Source organism: Chiloscyllium plagiosum, chromosome 32, assembly GCF_004010195.1.
Source record: "Chiloscyllium plagiosum isolate BGI_BamShark_2017 chromosome 32, ASM401019v2, whole genome shotgun sequence".
In the NCBI taxonomy this organism is placed as follows: domain Eukaryota; kingdom Metazoa; phylum Chordata; class Chondrichthyes; order Orectolobiformes; family Hemiscylliidae; genus Chiloscyllium; species Chiloscyllium plagiosum.
The window spans coordinates 23312222-23328874 of record NC_057741.1 but is presented as its reverse complement, the minus strand read 5'-3'; the positions used below and the strand labels follow the sequence as shown (position 1 = coordinate 23328874).

Below are 16653 nucleotides of genomic sequence, written 5' to 3'. Positions count from 1 at the left end.
CAAAGGCTTTCTGAAAGTCCAGGTACACCACATCCACTGGGTCTCCCTTGTCCATCTTCAGAGTTACATCCTCAAAAAATTCCAGAAGATCAGTCAAGCATGATTTCCCCTTCATAAATCCATGCTGACTCTGACCTATCCTGTTACTGCTATCCAGATGTGTTGTAATTTCGTCCTTTATAATTGACTCCAGCATCTTTCCCACCACTGAAGTCAGACTAACTGGTCTATAATTTCCTGCTTTCTCTCTCGCTCCTTTCTTAAAAAGCGGTAGTACATTAGCCACCCTCCAATCCGCAGGAACTGATCCTGAATACATTGAACTCTGGAAAATAATCACCAACGCATCCAAGATTTGTAGAGCCACCTCCTTCAGTACCCTGGGATGTAGACCATCAGGTCCCAGGGACATATCAGTCTTCAGACCTAACAGTCTCTCCAACATCTATTCCTGGCAAATATAAATTCCCTTCAGTTCAGGTCCTTCAGCCACTGTTACCTCTGGGAGATTGCTGGGAGACGTGCCTCCTTGTTTGTTCCATTCTTGTTATGATGTGGTGAACCTCAAGCTACATAACCAATTGTCTCTCTTTCTAATAGACAGAGATGTCCCAGTTCCTGTAAATGATGACTAATTACTTACCAAACTTATACAGTGCAATTTGCAAAAAATACAGCATTTAATGAATTAACATGATCTCTTCTCCAATTTTCTCCCTTTATCCCAAGTTTCCTATTCATGGTAGCTTGTACTAAGATACAAGCCCTAACCTCCATGACATCACCTTTTGTATGAGCCTAGAAAGCCAATGTTGCTGTGATATTCAGCTGACTATAACCCACAGATGAACATTCACACGTGTGTACTTTCCAGTAAAGATCACTGGGCAGTCACCAAAAGTATGGACCATGACTGATATTTCTCATGAGCACATGGGGATGAGAAGTTAAGAGAAAACTCCTCAAGAGGAAAATAAGTATAGCTCCCGGAATACAACCTTGGATAATCCGGCACAATTTGTGATATTTGAATCTTTCCTGCCCTGTCCAGCTCAGTATCATGGTGAGGAATGGGAGCAAAGGATAACTTTTTTAAAAATTAGGCTAATGATACCTCTCTCTAGTGATGAGATATTTTAGATTCCATTAAATGTTTTGGAAAAGTAAGCTTGTGGAAACAGGTTTAACTGATTTATATATATATTTGCTGCTTTTTCTGATGAAGAAAATCAGCACAAGTGCAGCAGTAAATGTTGTCATGAGGTTCTGAAGTAATGAATACAGAATATACACCTTAATTGCTTTAGTCTGTTCAGAATACATCATACATTAAATTTCAATTACACTAATGTCGTACTGTTTATGTCTAGCACACTGCACAGGTACACTGGAAATAGATCCTACTGTTTAATGACAACTGCCAGGAATCCACAATAGATTAGATTATCTACAGTGTGGAAATAGGCCCTTTGGCCCAACAAGTCCACACCGACCCGCCGAAGCGCAACCCACCCATACCCCTACATTTAACCCTTACCTAACACTACAGGCAATTTAGCATGGCCAATTCACCTGACCAGCACATCTTTGGACTGTGGGAGGAAACCGGAGCACCCGGAGGAAACCCACGCAGACACGGGGAGAATGTGCAAACTCCACACACTCAGTCGCCTGAGGCGGGATTTGAATCCAGGTCTCTGGTGCTGTGAGGCAGCAGTGCTAACCACTGTGCCACCGTGCCGCCCTTAGTGTGACAACGTACTTATTGTGGAAAGGTCAGGTGTACGGTGATCGTCTGTCCTTAACAATCTGGAGATCGCCATCTGTGGTGCATCAACTCAAGAGATCGAATTTTTGGGTCATGAGCAACATTTAATGCTCTCACATGCCTGTGCATGGGTGACTCCATAGAAGTCAGGCAGCCAGTCTCTTGGGTTGAGAAATTGTGTGTAACATGGTCATAACTACAGGCGGCAGAATAGTAATTAAAGTGATTGGAGGAGTTGGGAAGGAGGAGGAAATTGACAAATTACTGCAGCACTGAAAACTTTTGAGGTTTGTGTAAATTCCAATGATTTTCTCCATAAGTTATGTGTTTGAGGCTGAGCCACTATCAACAGATGAAATGATCTTTGTCTAATGTCACTGCCCTCCCTTTACTGACCTTGTTCTTGCTTAGGAGTTCCAGCTGGGATTGAATTAGTGTTCATGTTCCCCTAAAACAAAGAACCATAATCGAGTTATTTCAGGATTGAAATTGCCATTTGGAGCAAATTCCCTGGAGCTGTTGTTTCAATCACATCTTTTTAAATCTAGTACAACTGAAATTGACAGGATGCAACTATCAGGAAAGACAGAGCAGGATGTTATTCTTCTCTCAGAAAATGAGAGGTGACCCGAGGCTCAATGAGATGGATGTGGAGAAATGGTGTCCACTTGTGAAGGTCACAGGTGGGCGTTTTGAGCAACCAGTGGTGCTATGGATATAAAATCAACCTAACAGATTTGAATAAAACATTTAAAAGGAGTTTGTTAATAGTGAGCAGTAACTCACTGCCACACGGAACATATTATTGTTGCATTTCAGAGGGAGCTTGTATAAGCCCAGGTCTTTTCCCCAGGATAGGGGAGTCCAAAACTCGAGGGCAGGGGTTTAAAGTGAGAGGGGAAAGATTTAAAAGGGAGCAGAGAAGCCACATTTTCATACAGAGGGTGGTGTTTGCATGGAATGAGCTACCAGAGGAAGTGGTGGAGGCTGGTAGAATTACAACATTTAAAAGGCATCTGGATGGGTACACAAATAGTAAATGTTTAGAGGGATATAGCCAAATGCTAGCAAATGGGACTAGATCAGTTTAGGATATCTAGTCGAAATGGACAAGTTGGACTGAAGTTTGTTTCCATGCTCTATAGGTGAGGGAATTGGATGGAGGGATATGGAAGCAGATTTGGGTGGTATTTAGAGTGGTAGAATGCAATTATCAGTAAAGACTAGCTTGGCCAAATGACCTGTTTCTGTGCAGCGGGCTGAACAAGAGAGTGAGGCCAAGACTAGAAACAGAGGTGTGGTGGGGTTGGGGGTGTTGCTTGTCCCATTACCCCCATAATTTGGACGGCTGCGTTGGGATGATTATTTGCAAAGCACAATTAAAAATATTAAAGAATTTTACAGTCTTGAGGAGAGTTGACTGCTAAAGTAACTGAGGTACAGAGGCACTCACATGAGTTATAAGCCAAACAATACTTTCACTGAATAGTGAGGGAAAGTCAGAATGCTTTATGGAACAGAAGTGAATGCTAATAGAAATCCTTAATTAAAAGCAGAAATAGACAGAGGGACAGACAATGAAGGGCTGGTATGAGCAATATTTCTCCAATTCCTTAATACTAGCCTTAACTTAAAGGAATCCATAACAACCATTATATAGAAGTTTAGTTGGTGTACTGTGTGTAGTTGTCGCCTTCTTATTCAGGGAAGATTTTATTACCATAGTGGGAGTGCAAGAAAGGTACACTGGACTTGCTCCCAAGATGGAGGGACTGTCCTATGACGAGAGACTGGGGGAACTGGGTTTGTATTCTCTACATGTTTGAAGAATGAGAGTTGATCTCATTGAATCTTGCAAGATATTGAAAGGGATAGGCAGGGTGGATGGAGGTGAGATGGTTTCTCTGGTTTAAATCCAGAACCAGGGGCCATAATTTAAAAATTAAGGAACATGCCATTTAGATCTGAGATAAAGGATCATCTTTTCACGCAGAGGGTTGTGAATCTTTGGAATTCTTTATCCTTGAGGGCTGTGAAAGCTCAGTCTCTGAGTGAGTTTGAATAGAGAATGATGGATGTTGGATTACCAGTGGTGTAGATTCATGGGGATGGGGTAAAAGGCATTCATCAAGATGTACGAAAAGCCATGATCACGCTGAATAACAGGGCAGGCTCAATGGGGTGGATGGCTTACTCCTGTTTCTATGTTTCTCTATTTAAGCGAAAGTAAGGTTCTCAAAAACATTAGCCATGTTAAGGTTGACTTCTCAGCCTTTTCCTGAAATATGTCTCGAAAATTTGGCTTTTACACAGGTAGGTACGATAACTGAGAGTATAGCACTTTGGAATGTTGCTGTGGTTCTGTTCGCCGAGCTGGAAGTTTTTGTTGCAAACGTTTCGTCCCCTGTCTAGGTGACATCCTCAGTGCTTGGGAGCCTCCTGTGAAGCGCTTCACAGGAGGCTCCCAAGCACTGAGGATGTCACCTAGACAGGAGACGAAACGTTTGCAACAAAAACTTCCAGCTCGGCGAACAGAACCACAGCAACGAGCACCCGAGCTACAAATCTTCTGACAAACTTTGAACTTTGGAATGTCTTCAGGTTATGAACGGCAGTGTATAAAATAAACACTGTCTTAATCGTGCTTTGGTGAATCACCTTATTTAAACAGGGTGACCCATTGCAGTCAATCCTCTAAATCATGGTTCTGAACTCCCTTCTCTGTTCACAAGTCAGATTGCTGTTTGATAATCTGTTGCTTTGTCCAACTGTTCATTTTGAAGAGGCAGAGTCTCTGCTTAACAGCTCTTCCAAGAAGGAGCAAAGCGCATGAGAGAAACGGAGAGACGGGGGAGAGAGGGAGAGAGAGAGAGAGAGAGGGAGAGAGAAAGAGAGATCAATTGGGATGCTGGGGTGGGCAAGGAGGAATTGAGAGATTTGATAGAGAAAAAAGCAATAGTCAAGCCTTAAAGAAGAAAGAAAGTTGTGAGTCTAGACCAAGAGAAAGAGCACTGGGGATTGTGGAGGAAGAGCTGGAGTTTGGAACTGAAGCATTCAGGAACTGCAAGTTATGTTTAATCAGAAAAAATAAACAGAGGAGCTGGAATCTGGGATCTAAAATGATTGAGCTGGAAGACAGCTACAGCCTGCTTTTCCAAATTGAGACAAGGTCAAATTACTGATCCTTTTCTTTAACCAATGTTTGGCTTCTCAGCTATACCAGAGGTAGCCTTCACTGATTAGCAAGATTCATTTCCCTGGATCAAAATCTAATTCATTATGTTTAGCAAGTGAACAATTTAATTCACAGAGGGTAAAGGTGTCCTATGCAGTGAGTGGGTTCTGGTGGTTTTGGAAATGCCTTCAATACTGAACACAAGTCTGATTCAGCTGCCATTCATGGCAATCATTGCATTTCCTGCAGATACATCAAGGGGTGCATGTGCCACTGGTCTATTCCAAGTTCAACTGAATGATTAACAATATGATTCTGATTTGGACTAAATGTGCCTGGTGAAGAAGTGTTCCATTTATTTGGAATGACTTTTGATAAATTGCCAATGTTGCATCCATCTTCAAAATACGTAGGTGATGAACTAGCATGTCAGGATGTGTGATTTAGAATCCCTTCATTTTACTGTTAGGCTCCTCGTGCGTAATACAAACCATCATTCCTCTGTCACATTTTGACTCGTGCAGCCACAAGCTATTGAGTCGAAAACAATTACTCATTCAATCCCCACTCCACAACTCCTGCCCCCATCCCCAACCTCCCCCCACCCAAAAAAAACCATCAGATTTTCCTGTGTCTGGACAAGATCATTCTAATCTGCAATATTGAAACCATAGTACAATTCCAGGTCAATGGGTTGAAGTTTATCCCTGCCATTAGCCTGAATCAAAAGGAACTGTCTCATGCTACAAGTATATACAGGATTGGCCTTTCTGCTGTTACCAATTTGCAATCAATGTTCATTTACATCAGATAGTTTACAGAATTTAAATAGTATTGCCAATATTACCTGCTAGCAATTTGGCCCAAATGATGAACAGATTTTAGTTTATTGTTAACTTCATTATAATATAGCAGTAAAGTGTGTGATTAAATCACACTTTTCTATGGAGCTGTAACATTAAGAGATGCTAGTGCAAACTAACTGCTGCAGAAAGAATTCAGGATGCACTCCACACTAATGAGGCTGCTACATTATTACTTAGTACCACTCATTTGTTAGTGACAACTTTGTGCAATCATTTTAATATGGTAAAATATCCCAAGTTGCCTTACGGGAGCATTACACAAATTGAAGATAAATTGGATTTTAAACTTACCTGTTGGTTGCCTAATGACAGAAAGGTGCGTGTATACTCCAGGATTGCCGTGTCATTCAGCATGTCCTCAGCCTCTTCAATCAACCCTGTGTTAGTAAAGCCATGTCGGTAGAGTTCCCTCACCAACTGTATAATCAGACTGTTCCTACGATGGCATTTCTGAATCAGGCTGGATAGCTTTGCCTATTTGAAGCAAAATAAACGAGATGTCTTCAGCATTTAATGAGGATACGTTTTCACCCACGTCCACGAGTAAATAAAGAACAATGAGGGAATGGGAAAAGAGATCAAATATTGGGAGAACATACACATGAGGAAAAGCACAGAAGATAAATATTGAAACAAGTTATCAGCTCCCTATTTAAACTTATCAAATTGGATAGCGGGATAAAGCTCTTCAGATACATAAATTAATTTTTGAACTTAAGTCACCTTTAATGGAGCTATCAGCAATTCAGCCTCTGTTTTCTTCCTGCCCAATTCTTCAAACTGAAATGAAACAAACACTGTCTTAAAGCAATAAATTTTGATTTATTTGCAACATTTTCACAGTGTTCCTGTTCTCCAGCAATACAGCTCCAGGTACTGTAAATGAACAACAAAACAAATGTGAATTTTGTCCACAATGGAGAGAGAAAAGACATTGAAGAGTATGACTCTGAGGAGATTAGAAAGCAGGACGGGAGGGAGGGAGAGGAATTAGCGTGAAGATAAACATATGAAATGGCATTCAATAGAACTTTGTATTATGTTGGTGATTGTGGAAAGTAGGGAGAGTAGTCATTTAAAATTGGGACAAGAAGAAGCTTCTTCAAAGGCTTGTAAATTGTGGGAATTCTCTATGCCAAAAGGTCACGGTATTCCATCTTTCAAATTCATCTGAAGCTGTGTTAGCAGACAATTGAGGAATATGGCAAGTGGGCAGGAGTTGAAGTTAATGATCTGTCATGATCAAACTGAATGGCAGAAAAAGCTCAACAGATCATGTAATCGACTCCTACTCCTGTCTGCTGTGCTCTGGAAGAGGTTAGGGATACCAACTTGGAAAGCATTGAATAATCAAGTGTGCAGGCAAAATAATTGCGTGCACAAAGTTTTTAGCACCTGTTGCCCTGAGCTAGTGATGGAGAGATGTTGTGCTGCAGAGCCAGAAGGACGCAACATACTTATTGGCCAGACATCGAGGAGAATCTGCCAGCTGCTAAGACACAGAAAATAGGAGAAGGGGACCAATTGGAATATTAATTGGGAAATACATTATTAAAGTAGCTTTTATAATAGAGGTTGGGAAGTTATGAGCTGAAATCACTTCATAGGGCAGCTCAGTGGTTAGCACCGCTGCCTCACAGCGCCAGACCAGAGTTTGATTCCAGCCTCAGGCAACTGTCTGTGTGGAGTTTTCATATTCTCCCTGTGTCTGTGTAGGTTTCCTCTGGGTACTCCGGTTTCCTCCCACAGAGCAAAGGCTTGCAGGTTAGGTGGATTGGCCATGTTAAATTGTCCCATAGTGCCCAGGGATGTGCAGGTTAGGTGGATTGGCCATGGGAAATTGTCCCATAGTGCCTAGGGCTGTGCAGGTTAGGGTGGATTGGCCATGCTAAATTGTCCCATAGTGCCCAGGGATTAGATTAGATTACTTACAGTGTGGAAACAGGCCCTTCGGCCCAACAAGTCCACACCGCCCCGCCGAAGCGCAACACGCCCATACCCCTACATTTACCCCTAACCTAACACTAGGGGCAATTTAGTATGGCCAATTCACCTAACCTGCACATCTTTGGACTGTGGGAGGAAACCGGAGCACCCGGAGGAAACCCACGCAGACACGGGGAGAATGTGCAAACTCCACACAGTCAGTAGCCTGACGCTGGAACTGAACCCGGGTCTCTGGCACTGTGAGGCAGCAGTGCTAACCACTGTGCCACCGTGCCGCCCATGGGAAATTGCCCATTGTATCCAGGAAAGTGCAAGCTAGGTGGGTTAGTCATGGGAAATGCAGGCTTATGGGGAGAAGGTATGGGCATGGGTCTGAGTGGGATGGTCTTCGGAGGGTTAGTGTAGACTCAGTGGGCCGAATGGCCTCTGTCCACACTGTAGGGATTCCATGATTCATTGCAATCAGTCATCAGTCAGCAAAATAAATGGTAAGAAAATATCTTTTTGGTATCTGTGCAAAAATTGTAATGACCTCCGTCAAGGAGGCATTTTCAATTTTTTTACAGATAGACAACAACACAAAATTGACCCCTAATAGCCAACCTGCATTAAATCTTTTATACACTGCAAGAATAAAAAAGGTGAAATAAAATGCAGTTATACAGAGCACGTGTCAGATATTTGTAAAACCTGGTAATAACGAACTGGGTCAGGTATTTGTCAGAAACACAATCACAGATCAAAAAAGGCTAAATTCTATGTCAGAAGTTAAATCAGTTTAAATAATTTGTGAAAAATGATAGCTGAAAAACCTGATTTTTAAAAATATTTGAAATGCAAAATTTCCCCACATATTGCCATTTGAATTATGGCTTGAATTATACAGTCAAAATCGTAGGTTTGTGATTGACAACATTAAATGATTCAACTTACTGCAACTACCTCTTTTTTCATCACATTGCACCTTGCTTTGAGACTATCCATATTTCTGCTGTGTTCATTTAAAGCAGCAAGTTGATTTTTCAGCTGGGAGTTCTCTCTTCTTAAAGCCATTTCAACCTCAGACTATAAAGCAAATGCACACTCAGTGTCAGACTCAGCAATGACTGGACAACTTAAGTAATTTCTGTTTGGGTGAAGGGTTCTCCAAAAACATAGTGCCACTAGTGCTTAGCAAGCAAAATTGAGAATTGTCCAAACTGATGAGATATATGCAAATGTTCTGTCAGTCAGCCCAGCTTTGTCCTGCAATCGAGCCAACAGACTCTGTCCACAGATGCAGTTGCATTCATCTTCTGGGATATAATCAAACTGAGATTACAAACCCAGCTCAACCGAAAGAATGGCAGCCACTATACATTCTTTCAAAGAAGCATGAGCACATCTGAGTCAAAGCTGATCCTCACCAAAGTCCTCTTTGAGTTAAGAACCACAACACAACACTTTCTTATCAAATGGGAAAAAAAAGTCTCTTAATGATCATGTATCTGCTCATAAAAACTGGTCAATCTCAGGAACAGATAAAACTGGACAGTTTGGGGATTGATTAAAGTTGCCCGCCCACTCTGGGTTGATTTGTGGTTAAGAAGGCATTAGCATGCTTCCTTCATTACTCAAACCTTTGAGTGTAGGAGTTGGGACATCATGTTGAGGTTGTACAAGTTGTTGGTGAGGCTTCTTCTGGACTACTTTGTGGAGTTCTGGTTACCCTGCTATAGGAAGGATATTATTAAACTGGGTTATAGTCCACCAGGTTGATTTGGAAGTACTAGCTTTCAGAGCGCTGCTCCTTCCATCAGGTAACGAGTGATGAAGTTGCAGCACTTTGAAAGCTAGTACTTTCAAATAAACCTGTTGGACTATAACCTGGTGTTGCGTGATTTTTAACTTTGTCCACCCCAGTCCAGCATTGGCACCTCCACATCATTATTAAACTGGAGAGGGTTCAGAAGAGATTGACCAGTTTTTCCACTGGGGCATAGAAGGTTGAAAGGTGATCTTATGGAGGCTTATAAAATCATGATGGGCATTGGTAAGATGAATGACAAGGTTCTTTTCTCTGCAGTGCTAAAGTTCAAACCTTGAGGGCATATTTTTATGGTGAGAGGATAAAGATTTAAAAGGGTCATGAGGGGCCAACTTTTAACACAGAGAGTGGTTTGTGTGTGGAATGAACTGCCAGAGGAAACAGTGGGAGCGGGTACAGTTACAACATTTAAAAGACAATTGAATATGTTCAAGAATAGGAAACGTTTGGAGGGATATGGGTCAAGCACAGGGAGCTGGGACTAGTTTATTTTGGGAACATGGTTGGTGTGGACTGGTTGGACCGAAGGGTCTGTTTCTGTGCTGTCTGACACTGACTCACTGAGCAAGCACTTCGGGTGCAATCTGAGATACAGCTAAAAGATCTTGTTGCTCCCTCTGCTGGAAAATGTCATAACTCTAAATGTGCTTCAGTAAAAGTCACACAAATGCACTGAGGGCATAAATGCATTTTTGATAATTATTCAGCTTTCACTCTACAGTTTATTGTATTACAAAATGCTAGAACATGCCCTGCTTATTCTTCTGGACTGTGTAACTTGATTTTAGTTCGGAAATAAAATGTTGAGCCTGGAATGATAGTTTGTCATTATTAACGACATTTGAAAGAATAGTAAATGAAGCTATGTGATTCATTGAAGAAGATGATGTTACACAGGTTAAAACAGGCTGTTAATGAGCATTTGGTGTCAGAAAATATAAGCAATGTGTAATGCAGGACCTATCAAATTTCAAACAATCACTATGTAGCTGACATAGCTAGTATTGAGACAGTCTGTTACATGTGGACTGGTGATGGAGTCCATTGGATTAAATAGTCATTTTATTGACTCTCAACTAGTTTTGCTGCTCCTTCAATTTTGCTGTTAGTGATCTAAGAAATTTTACAATTTTATGACAGAGGCTGTTGTTAATGAAATCTGGCATTTCCTGACAAAGCAAAACATTTCCAAGGCAGGTTGAGTGGGGAAGGATGACCATTAATCCAATTCACTGCTTTGCAAAACATTTTGCAGCCTGTTTAACATCGATCAATAGGAAAGGCTTGTACAGCAAGAAGAAAATGCTGTTGTGTATGATCAGACCTCCAAGAGTTAACGCAACTCCCATCTTCTGGATTTTTTTTCACTGCATGAGAAAGTAGAATTAATATTTAGTCTGAACAAGACACCAATGAATTAATTTACAGCAGAGGGCACTATAGCTACAGTAACTGGCATTCACAGGATGAACAGCAGGGAGGGACTGCAGGAAATTTTGCCACTGAACATGAGGATTAACAGTAATGGGAAATTAATGATATTTTTAATTGAAGCCTCATTTTGTTTGATACATGTATTTTCGTAAAAGAAGCTGCTGCTTCTTAGGAAAGTGCAATCTGATGACTGCATCAATATGACTTTATATTTAAAAAGAGCTTTTTTACAAAGCTATAATCTACTGAGTGGGGTTAAGCTGGCAAGACCGTCAAAATCTGGGCGCCATTCCTCTGGGTTTAACCTTTTGTTTATACTGATTCACTGACATCAGAGATAGGAAGTTGGGGGGGGTGTTATAATTAAGCTCAAAGCCTCTGGTTTGGCAAAGGAAAAATCAGCTGATATCTCCACCTCTGGATATTTTCCAATGATGTCTCCTTGAAATGAGCTTGTGTACACTGAGTCACTACAGAATTAGAGCTTTCATTGTCCCTCGGCTCAAATTGACCAGTTTTACCCGTGGGATTAACTACTTGAACAATGCACGGCAGGGTGACTGATGCTAACAGATCTTTAAAAAGTGCCGATGGGACTGCAGAAATTACAAAGGGAAAATATGCAAGAAAATAGTTCATTTTAAAACAAAACTTTCTGGTACAGAGCTTCACTGTCAACAGCAGACATGACTGTTTCACTTTCAATCATTTTGAGTTTGATCACCCAGTCCACTTGAGCTGCCTCACACTGGTGACTGTCCATCTGCAATAGCAAGTTGGGAAATGGCTTTAACATTGAACCACAACTCCTTTTAGCTGAGCATGGAGTGATATTGAACATTACAAAAAGTGCACAATTTAACAGATCCCACAGTCTCACTCACAGAGCCTAGTTATAGGCATAAAATATTTAGCATTTATGTAATTTAAATTGTTAGTAGATATTTTAAGGATAAAGGCCTTTGGGTGGTAGGTATCATGTAAACACTCTTTGTACAAGAAGGATTTACATATTCTGCCATTAAGGTAATAATGGTGGAAGAGAAGGTGTGCTGATGGTGCAGTAGTAATGTCCCTATTTCTGAGCTAAAAGGCCTGGGTTCAAGTCCCACCAGCTCCAGATATGTGTACTAATACCTCTGAACAGGATGGGATTTGAAAATATCTACAATGGGGGGAAGGAGGGCTAGGAGTTGGACAACTTTCACTTACTTCTTCCATCCGTTGAAATTTCTCTTTTAGGCGCCCCTGCTCTCTCGCAGTTTTCCTCAATCTTTCCACCTCTGATAAAACCTCTGTTAGCTCCACCTGGACCTTGTCCGCTCGGGATTCTGCACAGCCCACCTCTCTTTGCCACTTCTGAGCCTGGATTCAAAGGAACACAAAACAAAAATCATAATGACTCTGTTCTATGATATATGTGACATTTCTCCTCTTTACATTTTATATTTTGCTGTTGACAATCTGATTATCTGGGCTAATAAAACAGAGAGCAAAGAAACACAAGCCTGTCCCTTCTGATTAGTGTCAATGTTTATTTACATTGCACATAATCAGGTTAGGAAGACAAATTGATTATGATTCATCTGGTGGAATAGTCCTCAATACTCAATAACAGATCAAAACCTGGAGAATGGTTGCTAACCCACTGCACTCTTCCATTGCACAGATGGTTCAGCTTATCAAGACAGTGTCACAATGTTACTGAGTTAAATATCCTACAATAGCAGGTTATAGTCCAACAGGTTGATTTGGAAGCACTAGCTTTCGGAGCGCCGCTCCTTCATCAAGTAGCTGTGGAGCAAGATCATAAGGCACAGAATTTATACCAAAAGATTACAGTGTCATGCAAAGGAAATGATGGAAGAAGTAAGGGAAAGTAATCCAACTTTTCATCCTCCTTCCATCATTGTAGATATTTTCAAATTCCCATCCTATTATTACACACATCTGGAGCAGGTGGGACTTGAACCCAGGCCTCTTCGCTCAGTGGTAGGGACATTACTACTGCACCACGTAGTGAACAAACCTAGATTGCTGTTATGTCTTTTACCTTTTAGAATGAGTTGCAGGTTTCAGTTCATTAATATGGAAATCTCAGAACTTCTTTTAAGTCACATTCTCGATATAACTTAAGGTTTTATAAAAAAAGGTGACATCTCAGCTCAGACACTGTATTAAAGGTCTGAGGTTAGAAGCTGTCAGTATCCCAATCTTGAGTCAGACTGATTCTATTTCCAAATTGGAATTTATAAAATATTACATGGATTGACTGTCTGCATGGACTGCCTGCAAATCGTGCATTTTTGAGCAAAATAGAATGTATCTGCAAACATAATTCTGCAAATACAAATTCACCCCATCAATTTGTGTGTGTGTGCGCGTGCATGAGAGAGAGAGAGTGTGAGTGTGCATGTGAGTGTGTGCTTGTGAGTACGAGTGTTCGTGAGAGAGTGTGTGTTTGCATGTGCACATGCTTGGTAAGGTTTGTGTGTGAGTGTGATGGAATATAAGCCTGTGAGAGGGTGTGTGCATGGGTGTGAGTGTAGGGGGTGTATGTGTGCTTATGAGAGAGGCATGGTACATTGGTGAGACCAAGCAGATGCTATGACAACAGATGAGTGGACACCGTACATCACCAGACAGAGTTGTTCCTCCCAGTCAGGGAACACTTCAGCGGTCAGGGACATTCGGTCTCGGATCTCCGGGTGACCATCCTCCAAGGCAGACTTCGGGTCAGGCAACAACGCAGAGTTGCTGAGCAGGGGCTGATAGCCAAGTTTGTTACCCGTGGGGATGACCGCAGCCGGGACTTTGGGTCATTGTCACACTACAGGTGACCCCATTGCACTGTACACTCTCTCTCTCACAGACACATACAAGCACACATACACACACACTCTTATATACTCATACATTCATGCAGTCCCTCTGTCATACACACGCTTTCTCTCATACACAGACACATACACCCTCCACACTCACACCCACACTCACACTCACCCTCTCAGAGGCTTATGCTCCATCACACTCACACACACATTTTACCAAACATGCACACAAACACACACTCTCTCATGTGCACTCACATTCACATGTGCACACTCACTCTCTCTCTCTCTCTCATACACACACATGCATGCGCACACAGATATGAGTCTATGGGGTGAATTTGTATTTGCAGAATTATATTTGGACATTGTGCATTGTTGACTAGGTCAGCATTTATTGCCAATCCCTAACAGGCCTGAAGAAGGTGGTAGTGAGCTGCCTTCCTGAAGTCCTGCAGCCTTGGGGTGTAGGCACACACTCACAGTGCTTCAGGAAGAGAGTTCCAGGACATGTTTCCAGTGGCAATGAAGGAACAGCAATATAACACCATGAGGATGGTGAGTGGCTTGGTGAAGGACCTGCAGGTGGTGGTGCTCTCATGTATCTGCTGCTCTTGTCATTGCAGATGTAGAGGTTGTTGGTTTGGAAGGTGCTGTCACAGATTTACTACACTGCATCTTGGAGATGGCACACACTGCACATCAGTGATGAAGGCAGTGAATGTTGAAGGTGGTTGATGGGGCAACCATTAAGTGAGCTGCTTTTTTCAGGATGATGGCAAGCTTCACGAGTATTGATATCTGAGCAAGTGGAATATACCATCATACTCCTGATTTGTGCTGGGAGCAAGAATTGAGGGCCCTATTCTGTACTTAGTTAACAGGTGGAAATGAGAAGATCTAAGGACCACACTCATATTGTGAGGAGAATACTGAGTGTGGCTGTGAGGTCTCCTGGTGTTAAAGTTCTTGTCAATACTTACTGTATAACTTCACATTGATAAAAGTGAAACATGCAGTGAATTAACGCCAGGAATACCACATCAAAGCACTCAGATAAAATTAACACAACCAAACTTGCCAATAAATGATGAGAAATTGTTTAAAGTGCTTAGGTCTTATGGAGTAACTTCAAAAGATGAGAGAGAGGTAGAAAGATTTAGAATGGGTGTATCCATGGCAGGTAATTTGAGAGTTTCCTCTTCCCCAACTCTTCATGTGGAGCTGCGTCCCTGAATCTATAACCCATGGCAACAGGTTCATAATTAGTGCCAGGAAAACCTTGTTGCAAAAACATAAAAAATCATGTCCTTCACCTACCTTTTCTGTCACTAGATGTGGGGAGATTAATTCTGATAACTTTATTTTTCATGGATATATGATTAGCATTTCCTCTCCCTAATTGCCTTTTGAACTTAGAGACTTGTTCAGCCATCTAAAAGGACAATTAAAAGTTAACTACATTGCTTTGGGTCTGGAGTCTTATGTAGGTCAGAATGGGTAGGAATGAGAGACTTCCTTTCCTAAAACATGTGGCAATAGGGTACTGAGTTGGATGATCAGCCATGACCATGTTGAATGGCAGAGAAGGCTTGAAGGGCCAAATGGCCTTTTCCTGCTCCTAGTTTCTGCATTTCTATGTTAAAAAGCATTAGTGAACCAGATGGGCTTTTACAACAACTGACAATGGTGTCACGGGTCACCACTTCAGAGTCAAATTTTCAATTCCAGATTAATAAATAGAGTTTAAATTCCACCAGCTACCATGATGGGATTTGAACCAATAACCCTAAAGCATTAGCCTTGTCCTAAGTACCACTGTCCTTACCTACCCCTCAAGAAGAACAAAAGGGAGCAGCATATTGGAACAGTGGGCTGCAAAGAAGTAACTTGCAGTCATGGAATCAGAATCCACCTTTTTTAAAATTCACTTTTGAGACATGGGTACCACTCCCTGGGTCGACATTTACTGCCCATCCCTACTTGCCCTGGAAAAACTGGTGGTGAGCTGCCTTCTTGAAGCATTGCAACTCATGTGCTGTCGGTAGATCCACAATGCCAATATTGATGAAATTTCAGGATTTTGACTCAAAAACACTAAGGGAACAGTGATACAATTCCAAGCCAGGATGGTGAGTCGCTTGAAGGGAACTTGCAGGTGGTGGTTATTAGATTAGATTCCCTACAGTGAGGAAACAGGCCGATCGGCCCAACAAGTCCACACCGACCCTCCGAAGAGTAACCCACCCAGACCCATGTCCCTCTGACTCATGCATCTAACACTATGGGCAATTTAGCATGGCCAATTCACCTACCCTGCACATCTTTGAACTGTGGGAGGAAACCGGAGCACCCGGAGGAAACGCATGCAGACACTGGGACAATGTGCAAGTTCCACACAGTCGCCCGAGGCTGGAATTGAACCTGGGACCCTGGTGCTGTGAGGCAGCAGTCATGAGGTGACACTGCATTTGGGAATGGAAAAGGGGAATATAATTTAATGATCAGTGCCTGCACATAAGTCAGCAGCTTTCCAAAAAGAGAGGAATTTTCCCCTATAGTTGGAAGTCAAGATGTTTTACCAAAAGCAATGATTTTCAGCCTCCTAGTTTCAAAAGAAAAAGCATAATCACAATTAGAAGAAGACTAGATGGGAAATTTATTTCTCAGAGAGAGATCAGAATAAAGTACTAACTGACAAGCTCTTGATTGGACTGATTTGCTTCATGAGCTAGTCTGACTTATTAATGCAAATGCAAAAGATCATTTAAGATGGAGAGGATTCAGAAGAGATTTATCAGGATGTTGCCGGGTATGGAAGGTTT

General features: G+C 41.7%; 1 protein-coding gene across 1 annotated transcript in view; it reads right to left on the bottom strand.

Moving 5' to 3' along the window:
• Window positions 1–16653, bottom strand: part of LOC122539251 — an 85887-nt gene that overhangs the window by 64816 nt on the left and 4418 nt on the right. Inside the window, exons 2-6 of the mRNA XM_043673953.1 lie at window positions 12210–12362; window positions 8690–8821; window positions 6533–6589; window positions 6101–6283; window positions 2165–2216 (exon numbers count right to left, since the gene is read on the bottom strand). Of these exons, the coding sequence (XP_043529888.1) occupies window positions 2165–2216; window positions 6101–6283; window positions 6533–6589; window positions 8690–8821; window positions 12210–12362 (577 nt within the window). The remainder of the gene's footprint in view (window positions 1–2164; window positions 2217–6100; window positions 6284–6532; window positions 6590–8689; window positions 8822–12209; window positions 12363–16653) is intronic.